We start from the raw sequence: 13,038 nt of genomic DNA, 5'->3' as shown, positions 1-13,038 counted from the left end.
CTTTCTCACATGCAACTAAAAAAAATAAAAGAAAGAAAAAGTAAACTCCAATCGTTTTTTTTTGTTTTTTTTATTTTCAATTATGTGCAATGTGAAGTTCACAGTTGAGCTCAACCACCTGAAACCGAGAAAAGCCTTTTAAAGACAAAAAGAACATGAAACAATGGAATAGCACCAATGAACAAAATATTTAGCTGATATAAGCTGTTTATGACAGAAAACAACACAGGAAGCAGTTTGTGTTAGCTTGTTGTGTGGCATGACTGGTGTTTAAAATGATCATTACACATAGTGAGATGTTACAAAACTAATGCACTACAAGGGGGGGGGGGGGGAAACAACATAAATCTAACTTAAACTCGTGCAGAAAACTTTTTTTTCTCATTAGAGGATTACACTACAATAACAAATTATATAATCACAAGGGGGAAAAAAACAGCCACTTGAGACAAGAAAAAAAGAAAATCACATCTATTTTTTTTCAAGTTATAAAAGAAATTGAATATAAGTTTAGAAAACTGTGCAAGTACAGCAAACCTATAGTACAGTATATTACACATCACAAAAACAAAATTAAATACAGTACTGTGTTATCAGTAGAAATCCTGAGAGTTCTCCGTTCCTGGTTCTCAAATGGCCGTTAAGGAGCTGTGTTGGTGATGCTCAGACCACAGGAGTGTGAGGAGTATCTAAAGGAGGTTATTGTTCAAGCCGGGTGATTAAAATCAGCTTTAAGTCTTTCAGAGTGGGTCTTCTCTCAGAGAAGTTAAATATATCCTCAAGTCCTTGCTGAATGTGACTCATTAAAGATTTATTCCCATGTAAACCTTATTGATTGCTATATATCTTTACATTTGCTGAACCTTTTATAAAATAGAGGGGCACTCTCTGTGGTTATGCCAAAGACGTGCAGTGCAAAGATGACAAAAAAAGAAAAAAACAAACAAAACCTGCATGAGAAACGCCGAGCACTGGAAATCATACTTTGACAGGGAGGACCAGTCGATTGTGGTTTCCTTTTTACACGAGATTGTCAAAAGAAAGCAGCACCAACAGTTTGTGGCCGAGCGATGGCGTGAAAAGACGGATTCATGGCCTTTAAATGAAACGGCACAAACTCCAGACCCTTGCGTGGGGTCTTGTTTGAGAGGGTACTTCGTAAAGTTTGCAGTTAAGGACAACCGAAGGGAATAGTAATTCAGTGCAATGCTGGGCTAGCATTTCGAATATTCTTCATTTTGGAGATGTGGGTTTTGATTCTGATGCTCCCCTTTTCTTTTAGCCACAGGCACATTGGCATCACACATAATGTGCACCAAATTACACATCGGTTCAATTCTGCATCCATGCGACAGCCAAACAGTTACTGGTACTATAACTACCATTTTTCCCCACAAGTCGAGACAAGCAAACAAAAACATTAATGCACTAAAGGTAATACAAGATAATAAAGCCTAATCACAGTTCCTTGATTTATTGCTACCACAAAATTAGTTTCAATGTCCACAACGACTATGACGAGACCTCAAAAGCTTTTTATGGCATTTTTTTTTTTCAACGTTCTATAAGATTATAATAACATGAGGCCAAAGCCAATCTAACATCCGAATGCCAAATTGAACTTTTCACACAGCTGCTCCGTAGAAAAACAAAAAGCCTGAAAAGATCCCTTTTCTCCAGGTTCAAATAAATCTGAGGTAAATCTGTTAGTTGGTACGAACTTGCCACTTAGTGTTAGCACAAAATTTGACTCCGTCCTTATATCTCCAATGTGGAGAGTGAAATACTCTAAGACTTTACTTAAAATATCTTTGCATAAGACACACAACGGATGCCAACTCAAAGAAGTGGGAAGTGTGAGCTGCATTCAATTGGTATCCCAAAAAAAAGAAGCCATTTCTTGTTGCAAAGGTTGTTTTTATCTGCTGATGCTTGTGAAGGGGGGTGAAACGTTCTAGGCATGGGCCGGTCACTGGTATACCAAGGCTTTAAACGGCTTATAGGATCCATTGTTTATTATGCCTTGCCTACCGGCTCAAGTCCTTTAGCGTGAGAAAGTGGCTGCTTTATACAGCTGCATGTAGCAAAGAGCAATGCAGCGGCACCACTCTTCCCCTAGCTGAAGCTGTGGACCGCATTTCAACTGGCTAAAACATTGCTAATTTTCCTATTGCTAACCAAATGAATCCATCTGAAAACTGTACTTTGCATTATGTGCATTGAACGACACCTGTCGATGCTTCGGACTAAAACAAAGATTCGAAAAGACCACTGGAAGCTGCAACATGAGCTGGTGTGTACTGTTTTATAAGGCTCATTTAAAGCCATTAGTCATTGGTATATACACCAGCTCAATGAAGGTTCCGCCAAAACTCAACCTGAATAATTAACCTGCTAACAGACATTTGGTATACTGATATAACTATATAGAGGTCTGATATTCTGTGCCAAAATATCTTGTTAACTGATATTACAGATGGCAGTATATATTTGTGTGTAATTGTATGTCAAATCTGGTTAACGTGGTCTAGATATCGCTATTACTGTAATGGCGACTTGAATTGCAGCAGCAATAACAGTTCATTTTAAAAAGGCGGGTCTGAAACAATTTGCTTAAAGTTTGAAGACAATACCGACTCGAGGTTATGATACCGGCCCATGCCTAAAACTATCAGGCACACTTTCGGGTTTAAACACAACAAGAATGTAAATCACAAGCACATATTACAATAAAACTAATGAGCAGAAGAGATGCCTGGACAGAGAATAAAAATTAAAAGTAAAGGAAAAACTTAATGTTAGCAAACTACTGAGCTATAGTACTCACCTTACCCGTATGAAAAGTTTATATAGCTATTTATATATATATAGAGAGAGAGAGATTTTTACTTTATGGTGACACATAGCATCCTTATATCTAGAAGGCATTTTATCTTACGGACACCCTCAATAGCATGCCAAACTTCAAGAGAAAATAAAATCACCTTTTATACAGTTCAAACAACAAAAGAAAAACATGGCTCAACAGCAAGCGAAAAAAGGATAATTGCACTTATGATTTGTTGCAGGGTTTTGTTAAGCATGCTTCAGTGTGTAGTTGGTGCCGTCTATAAAAGGAACAAAAGCAAATACTGCAATCTTTAAAAGCACCCCCACTTTTGATCATCTTGAACTAAAGTTTAACCAATTAAGACTCAACAGAAAAGAAAAATGGTCCAGCTGGTGTAAAAGCCAAGATAACACCAGGCACAAGGCAGGCAGGACCAACAGCACCCCCACCCCCCCTGATAAAACAGGGTTTAACTCAAAGCACTTTCTGTAGACACTGTGGGTAAAGTTTGGCCACCACACACTCAAAATGGCGACCCAAATCCCAAAGACGATCGGGGGTCTCATAGACTTTGGTCCATGCGTCTGCCTCGTCATCGTACTGGTAAAGGGAGTTCTTGCGGCTGGTGCGAAACACGTGCTCCTCTACCATGACCTGCGTGGCACGAACAAACAGGTGCAGCTTTCCCTGCAGCAACATGGCCTTTATATATGGGCTTGTAGCTTGGTCAAAGGGCAGCTCTCTCTTTCGGCTCCATGTGTTACTCTCTATGTCATAGAGCTCCACTGTAAAGGTGCGTTGGTGGTTCCTGCAGATTCCAGCGATGTAGTAGATGCAGTTCTTATACAAGCTAGCCAGACCCTGACTCCGAGGGACGCTCATTGGAGCTAGATGACTCCAATAGTCTTTACGGGGATCATAGCAGAAGAAATATTCACCTGTAAAAGAGAAATGTTTTTTTAAAGCGATGAGCATGACCATTTTAGAACATTTCTTCATTATAAACTCACCTTGGAGGACATAGATCCGGTCTTTATATTCTACAGCACTGTGAAACTCCATGGCAACTGGCATAGGACTGACAGCCGTCCAACAGTTGTCTCTGGCATCATAGCACTCTACGGATTTCAAGGCGTTTCGTCCATCCCCTTCATAAACTCTGCCTCCCAGGGCATAAAGTTTCCCACAACAGTGCACCAGTCTGCATCCTATCCTCGCCCTCAGCAGAGGCGCTCGTGGAAGCCATCGGTTTCCTGCATGCTCATATTGCCAGAAGTCACTCTCTGCTCGATGGTCAATGCAAACCTCACTGTTGCTTGGACGATAGCCGCCGGCAATGTAGATGTCGTTCTCTGGTGACACCAAGATGCCAACCTCTCTGAGGTCGTTAGGTGGCTTGCAGAGCTTGAACACCCTCCCAGCGGCTGTGTCCAGGCAAGGCACCGTCTGCTTCTTACCTGAGTGTTTATGAGCTGCGTCGAAGCAGATCACCATCTCGGACGCAGTCATGCCCAGACGCTGTGAACAACCATTTGTGCCGCTGAGACGAGCTTTCGCCTCGACTGGGTCTTCGGACAGTGACAGGGCGCCGGCAAAGGGGGCCGGTATCCGACTGAGAAAAGCCTCATCCAGCAAGGGCAGACGAATGCACCGAGAAAAAACCTCTGCAAGATTGGCTTCGCGGCCAGGTCGATCGTGCTCAAGCCAGCGGACGATGCTCTCGTAGACATGTTCTTCCTTCTCCACGTTTAGGTCATCACTGTTTAAAATGCTGACCAGCTGCTCCTTGGTCATCTGGAGAAATTCTTGCTCCAGTGAAACACACAGAAACTACCACAAAAGAAGCAAAAGTTTAAGCCTGCATATGAAAACACTGACTGAAAAGGAGAGTTTTAGTAGAATAAAGCATTTAAATTATCCTAAAATGTTTAACTGACCTTCTTCCTGATGTAATCCTGTGACCGTTCCCTCAACTCCTGATGTCCATATGCATCTGCGAACATGAAGACCCCTATACAGTTTTGAGGGTCAAGACGGCTGATCATAAATTGGGCACACTGATCCTGCAGAGCAGGAATCTGGAAAATGCTGGCTGCAGTGAAAAGGGCCTGAACGTTGGACTCTGAGAGCACGACTCTGGAGGTGTAGGCATAGTCAAGGACGAGGTGCATGGATTCGGACTCCACACCCACAATTCTGACCTCACGCTGGCTGCTCTCCGTAAGGCCGCTGGTGAACATGGACCTAAGGGTGACAAGAAACACGAAAGAGATAATTCTTCCTTATGACAGTGAGGTTTGGTAGGCAGTGAAAGACGGCAAACTAATATACGCGTTAAAATTTTTTGTACCTAAAGTATGGACTGATGGCTGCAAGAACATTCCGGTGGCAGGAGAAAGTCTTGCCGTGGTCAACTTCTACGACAATATCTGTCAGTTGTGCTTCATCGTACAGGGCTTTGAGCTGTTGAAGGATGTTGCAGGCGTGCACAGCATCTACCCCGTTGTAGTTGGTGGATGGAGGCGTCCCATTTTGTACTTGTAACAGCTTGCCTACCTCTGAATAATGACGCAAAAAGCAAAAATTAATTCATCTTCACAAATAATAACCACCATCATAACATATCAGGGGGTTTGCATCAGGGCTGAGCGATACCAGGAAAATGTAATACCATGATATATTTGGCTTTAATCACAATAAACGATATACATCACGATATGTTTAAATTACCTTCAGAAACAATAGAGTGCATTAAATTGCACTGATAAACTCATTCAAACTGACATATCGAATATTTTGGTTTCAAATTTAAGACATTATTTTTACCAGCTCAAATCTTTCCACAAATAATACTGCCACATTATGTTTTTTCTTTCGTGTTAGTATTAGACCTAGTTAGTATTTAACAAGATCCCAGTAACCAAACAGGAAACAATGCTAAAATAAGCAATATACTAAATAAAATGTAAATTATAAAAATGGCTCCTTTGTGCATAATAACAAAAAAAATGCAGATTGAAAAATTTTAACTCAAATTACAAAAGAAAACAAATGTCAAAATACTGTCCAAAAATTAGAGCATTCAGAGCATCTCCAAACTATTTCCATTGATCTTTAAATGATGGGGATTTTAAAGGAGCACAAAAAGTTGTAAAATTGAGAAAATTGCCAAGATTAGAAAATGTGCAAAAACCTCTGAACAAGACCACATCACATGTATTAAGAGCATCTAAAGCACATTTAAACAACAATTGCTCTTTATGTGTTTGATTGTAAACACCACATACTTGGGTAGAATCATGTATATATATATGCTTCTCAAAAGGACGAGGCCGTCATCTGCTTCACAGCTGATTTAACGTTTTAATTAGTGTGCAGGGAGACGCTGACATGCGGATTTTACAATATTCTTAATTTTGCAGTGGATGACTTGTTTAGGTACTGCTGCCTTTTGCTGCAATGGTTTTGGGGCATATCTTACAAATGACCGCCTTTTGTCCGACGTCATCGGCGTGAAATCTAAACCACCGCCATATTATTGGTCCAGTGTTGTTTCTCTTTGGAAACAGCTTTTCTGACTCCTCCTTCATTCACTTGCTCAGATCTGTCGTCATATTTCGTTTTCCAGTTGCTGTAGTGTATGTGCAGTAGGGCTGGGTATTTTCGCCAAAGTCCTGAATCAATTCGATTTTGATTCATACTAGGGCTGCAACTAACGATTATTTTGAAAATCGATGAATCGGCCGATTATTTTTTCGATTAATCGATGAATCGGACACAAAATATTTTTTTTATATTAACCTCTTTATTCCAAAATAAACATTTTAGACAGAACAAACAAGCACACAAGTACAGGTTGCTCATTAACTGTACTGGTGCTATATGAAAAATTAAATGTTTGTTTTAAAACTACGCAAACTTACATGAGAAATGTAGCTGTACATCCACAAAATATAGGCTACTTTGTTTCATAAAGCACAAAAAGAGACATTTTTGTTTTTTAAAGCCCCTAAGGGGTTCAAACAATAGGCCCCCCCCATTTCAACAAATGAGGTTTTTTTAGACTAGAAGAGTTCTGCCTTTTAAGACAGGAAAGTATAGCAGTTAAAGTTGCTACTTGAGAAAATACTGAACCATAGAGATAAAAATAGCCCTGTGATTCAAATTATAAATTGTATTTGGAATAAAAATGAGAGAAGTAGGGGTGCTAAAAAACACATCCTCCAAAGACAGATATTTACATGGGAATGTGGCAGATAATTAATTGACATATTACTGATCTTGCTGGATTTTATTCTGCTTTACTTCCATAAATTGCAGGATCTTCTTTACTTTATCTTTGCCAGAAGATTTAAACTTTAAAAGCCTTGCCCTCATAATTTGCAAGTTAATTTATTTATAAAGAAAATATAAACGCTGCTTAAGCTAATTCAAATGAAATTAAAAGTAAAATAAGTAGCCAACCTTATCACTGTCTGTAACCTACTAACAAGGTAAGGAAAGCATCAGATGAGCTACCTGAGAAACTAACGTTACGTTTCCCCACTTTAAAATGAAACAAACATGGTTACTCATCCTGCTGATCAGCTCTCTTCACTGCCATCGAAGGCTCCAACATGTTTTCTTTTCAGGTGCTGCGTCATAACAGTGGTGCTTCCGTGCCATGTTTATTTGTCTTTACAAAAGTTGCATGTTACGACTTTTTTCACTTTACAAAGGCTATTTTAATTATTGTGATCAATTTGCGCCGTCAATCCCGGGGCATGCGCGCTTCATTTGCAGTCTGGACGCTGAGGGTAAACTCCTCACTAAAATCCTGCGGCTCGGACTGCAGCGCTGAGAGGGATTCTTGTGGGAGAGGGAGAAAGGCGTTGGGATGGGGGAGGCGCCCCACGGCAGCAGCTGCCGCTGGAGGACAAGAGTAGGAACGATACATGCTTTCACGTAAGAGTCTCCAAAAGCCGCCAGTGACACCGTAAAAAGTCGCCAGATTTGTCGCTAGTCGCTTTTTAAAAAAATAGTCGCTGGAGGGGTCTGAAAAGTCGCTGAGTTGGCAACACTGCAACTGCGGCGCTGACTCGCTCCGCCATATTTTTTTTTCTTCCCCGGGATGACGGCGGCGGCGGATGACGCATTAATCGCGCGACACAACTAATCGATGATTAAATTCGTTGCCAACGCTTTTAAAAGTCGATTTTTATCGATTTTATCGATTCGTTGTTGCAGCCCTAATTCATACAGTTCTAAATCGATTAATTTGGATTCGATTAGTTTTTACAATAATAAAAGTAGTTCAACTGTTTCAAAATATTCATGCATTTTATTTTTTCCTGTCACATTAAACACAAAGTGAAAACTTCTAAATCAGACAGTTTAAACTTGCGATGTGAACAAAACTGTCTCATAAGTGCAAACTTGTTTGTGAAAAGTGAAAAAGTGAAGCCTCACTCGAGCAAGCAGACGTGACACAGCAGACATCGATGGGCTGCATAACTGTCTGGCTTTAAGCAATCTTGAGTGCATCTTTCCTGCTCATTTGAATGTGAATATCACGCGCGTCACTATAAAACTATTCAATCTCATTCCCTAGACATCGATTTTGCAAAAGATTGGTAAAGATTGCTGTTCTTGGATTTTGAGACATTTCTGCTGAATGCACTAATGAATCGGTGAATTAATGCACATAGCTGATGCAAGAAAAAAAACAAACGCTAATATTAGCCAAATATAACTTCCGCCTGGGTTTAGAATTTCCAGTGGCAAAAAAAAAAAATCCCAAAAAAACTGATTTACCATGATAAACTATGTTGGGAACTTAACCTTTCTAGGTTAGGTTTCCAGATGAAAGATGAAGGGCTTGAAGCTGCCACTCAACAATTCAATACCCTCTGAGAAGAAAAAAAGAAATACAGGCTGATAATCATCTCTTTTCTCCACCTCATCCAGTTAGGTCATATTTTCAAGAGAAAATCCTTGTGAAGCATTACAGCTGAATTCAATGTATGACCCTAAAACAGAAGCTTAATGAATTTACATGTCCAGAAATAGTATAATTTGTTAAAATACCTCAGCCTTACCATAAGTGATTTCTGTTCAACAAAAGCACATCTAACGCTTAAAAATGTTACATCGTATGTTTGAGCATTTATGTTTTCGTTGATGTATCATACATATCAAAGTATACCAAAGATTTTAAAAGCTATTGTTTTTAAAACTACTTAGATTTTTTCTTTTTGCATGTTCCAAAGATCGATCTTAAGTTCTGGGAGTGATCGGATTCATGTCCAAATATATAGAGAAACTGAATAACATATGTTTCTCCTCTACCCGTTAGGAAAATCAACATGATAGCTAAAATAAGTATCTAACAGTTTCTTCTAATAAGAAATGAAGGTTTAGACATTAAGAAAAATTTTTGGTTTGATACAAATGAAGATAGTCGAAAAGTGTGGAAATTAAAGACGCATGTTTTATTAAATTGTATTTCATCAATTTAAACAAGTGAGTACCTTATTTAGTGGCTGGAACTATTGTTTAATATTTAGTAACTCACCAGCCTTCCAGACTTTCCATTACCCCTAACAATCCAATTCTATTTCACAATAAAAGCACAGGTTAAACTTGACTTCACAACAAAAAAAAAAGGTATAGATGGGAGGGAAATCCCAGATGTAGTAACAATATATCACCAAAGACATGGATCCTGTCGGTGTTGTGGAAAAAACAGATTCAAAAACCTAATAAAGACACGTGATCCCAAATACGACAGGCCCAGTCGCAATTTTTTCCTAGAATATGCATTACCAGAACTGTATCTTTCAATAGGAGGAAATATATCCCAGGAGCTGACCAACGTGACCTTCTCAATAACTACGGATCTGTTGGCAAGCCGCACCTATGAGCCGTATCTTTCCCTGACTTTACATTGCACCACACTGTTTGGTGTTTCCAATCAAACACAAAGAGCAATCGTTACTGGAAGGTTTTTTTGATGCCCCAATACCTGTGATTTGATGTGGTCTTGTTCTTAGGTTATGCAGCCATTTTCTAAACTGGACAGTTTTCTGAAATTTACCAAATTTATGCTTCTTTAAAATTCCCAGGACATAAAAAATCAATTAAATAGTTTTGAGATGCTCAGATAATGCTCTAATTTTTGGACAGTACTTTGTTTTTGTAATTTAAGGTCAATGCATCAAAGAGCCCTTTTTAATTTACTTTCTATTTAGTATTGTGTGTTTTTGCTTTGTTTCCCGATTAGTTGCTGGGATCTTGTTAAATAACTAAGGCTACGTTGACACCCAACACGCTTTGGGCAGCAGAAGCAGCTGAGTTAAGCACAGAACACACTGTTTGGGTACGAATTTTCTATCTCTGATCCGATATTTCTCCATGTCACACTGACTGCATATAGAGAGGCACCGACTAGGCAGGGTGGGTAGATCTGCTCAGATTTTTTTCACTTCCGTCTCTGTGCTATACATAAATCAAAACAATTTTCCATATTTGACTTGGATAAATTATGAAAAAATAAAATAAAAAAAACAGGCACATTCTATAAAGCAAAGAGAGTCTGAAGTATCTCAGCCAGATTAGATAATGTTCATATGCCAATATTAAACATGAGACCTGTGTCTAAAGAAAAGAAAATCACAGCAATAAATGCTATGGATCAGGTTATATGCTGACCGAGGCAGTGAAAGCTGATTCTTAGAAAGAGATCTGTGAAGTTTATACATTTTTCTGTCATTTTTTTTCATAAAGAGGTGAGAGATGCTCCGTGCTAACCTGCTCTGTCGGCCCCTCATTTTTTGGTAGGCTCAAAGAGGATCACTACTTTACAATTCCGTTTTTTTCTAAGCCTAAGTTTTTTTTCCCCCACCTGAGAAGTTTGATAAACTGTGCTTTCTGCCCCCCACTACTTTATCTGTTTTCTGTCCTCCTGAACCCCTATCGTGGGTAAAGTATTTTTTTTCCCTTCTTTCATTCATTGTTTTTGCATGAGTCTGTCCCACTTGTAATATACACGATGTGCGACTCCCAAAACTGACTCTTTTTCCAGTGTAATTAACAGATTTTATTTCGTATTTTCCCTCCAAAGTGGACGTGTCTCACTTTGTAACCGAGTCTCTCTTCCAAATACCGGTAAGATAGACCTGGGGGTCAATCTCAGTGGGAGCTACACAAGCCCCGTTGCATAAAATCACATCGGGTGTGATCATCCCCATTGTCTTTCAATGAGCGCTAAACTCCACGACTTGTCCGACGTGATTTTCTGTCAAATCAGACAAAAAAATAAATAAAATAGATGATTGACACATGAAAAGGTCCTGCAGCATCTTGACACATCTGCACACACTTTACTGGACGCCCTTAAGGAGCATCAAAAATGCTCTTCAGGTGCTTCTGACCTTAATGTGTACAAGCATAAAAAATGAAGCAGCAGGTGCTTTTTTGCTGCTGAGATTACGTGCGGTGTGAACATATAATAATGACACCCCACTTTGAGCTGGTTAGAATTAATTATTTTAAAACCGAAACCAAAATATTTGCATGTCAGTTTCAATGAGTATACAATTTCATGCACTCTATTGTTTTTAATGTAATTTAAACACTTCATGATATATAAACAAAGTGTATCGCGAATTTAGCCCAAATATACAATATTAGGTTTTCTTCATATCGCCCAGCTCTAATTGGAGGGGATACTTAAAGCTGAATATTTTCAACATTAAAAACATTTTTCTGGGTTTCATCTTTAATTTTAGAACTCAATCCTAAAGTAAATGTTACTATTAAATTAAAAGGCTTTAATGTCAATGGACTAAAAGTTAATTGGTGAAGGATCAAAGCAAGTTTCAGGTTTATTTCTAACTTTGGAACAAGAACCAAATCAGGACATGTTGTTGAAATACGAGCTCATAACAAGGTAATTTTGTGGTGTTACCCTAAAATAGAAACTTCAAATTACAACATGTCTATTATTACATGTGTAAGGGCTGTGTGAGAGGCTCAGACGGCTACCAGGGCTTTGCCAACTCAGCGAGACTTAGAGAAACACTTTTTCCACCACAAACCTCGTGTTGAGCAACACCAACTCCTTGACAGGACAAAAGGCTGGCAGTGGATGAATAGAAACTACTGTCTCGCCAGGTGGTAGCTAACTTGTTAGCATCTTGAATGCCCGACGTCTGCTCGGGCTATTTTATTCCATCCAAAGAGTAGAGACAACATCTAAGACGGTGAAATATATAAAAACGGCAAGAGGAAGCGCTTTGTTTTCAACATAAAATATCGGTTAATCTGCGAATTAAACTGCTGGACGTGCGAGTTTAACTTTTAGCAACACGTATGCAGAAAGCTAATGCTAGCAAGCATTCTTTGACACAAAATTGCGAGCTATGAGGGGCAAAAAGTATATTTGCTAACTATATATTTACCATAAAATGTATAAAACTGCATTAAAAGATGCAAACCGAATGAAATTGATGTTAAAATTGACGAATGGAGCCTGACTAATGTCTGTCTGTAGTCACAAACAAGTGTTTACACAATCAGCTGTGGGTAGCGAGCTAACCGGCGGCCGAAAGTTAGCCACACGGCTAACGTTAGCAACGTAGCAAACGACAAACAACTATTAAAGAGTATCCTAAAGAAGCGTGACTTCCGCTAACGAGCACACAACATGTCACGATCTATCAATTGCACAACGGGTCCTACTCCGTAAGCTGTTAAACACACATGCTAACTTTTAAAAAGCACCATTCCAATGTGGTTAGAGAAGAAAACAATAAAGACTTTGCTAACCTCCACTGGCAGCCATTCTCCCCCCAGTCTGTCTCAGAGCAGACCGACAAACGTCAGGGACTTCACATCCCAGCCACGGAAACAAGAAGCAACCAATCGCAACACAGCTCCTCCGCTCTCAGCCAACCGCAGCACAGCTTCTCAGCTGGCAGCCAATCAGATGCCGTTTATCATAACTAAAGGAAAGAAAAGTTAATTGTGGGTGACTACAATTTTTCCCCCCCCACTGCTGTGTAATTAAACATCTAACATATTAGCCTGCTAAAAATGAAAGATGCATCTTATTAACTGCAAAATGAAAGGGAGAAAAAGTTTATTTTAATTGTTAATGGTTATTTATTCATATAGTTTTGATTGGTTACATATTTAATCAGCAACAAATGAATGGAGGTAACTCTTTA

General features: G+C 39.2%; 1 protein-coding gene across 1 annotated transcript; it reads right to left on the bottom strand.

The window, feature by feature from the left end:
- Positions 1–51: 51 nt before the first annotated feature.
- Positions 52–12,653, bottom strand: kbtbd8 (kelch repeat and BTB (POZ) domain containing 8). Its single transcript, XM_038277892.1, has 5 exons — positions 12,638–12,653; positions 5,181–5,388; positions 4,768–5,074; positions 3,841–4,660; positions 52–3,768 (listed from the first exon to the last, which is right to left on the bottom strand). Exons 1-5 carry the CDS (start codon positions 12,651–12,653, stop codon positions 3,305–3,307), a joined length of 1,815 nt encoding a protein of 604 aa, XP_038133820.1. The 3' UTR covers positions 52–3,304.
- Positions 12,654–13,038: the final 385 nt, after the last annotated feature.

Source organism: Cyprinodon tularosa, unplaced genomic scaffold, assembly GCF_016077235.1.
Source record: "Cyprinodon tularosa strain WSP-4 unplaced genomic scaffold, ASM1607723v1 ctg135, whole genome shotgun sequence".
Classification (NCBI taxonomy): Eukaryota; Metazoa; Chordata; class Actinopteri; order Cyprinodontiformes; family Cyprinodontidae; genus Cyprinodon; species Cyprinodon tularosa.
The sequence above is the reverse complement of the archived record's forward strand: the minus strand, read 5'-3'. Positions and strand labels throughout refer to the sequence as shown.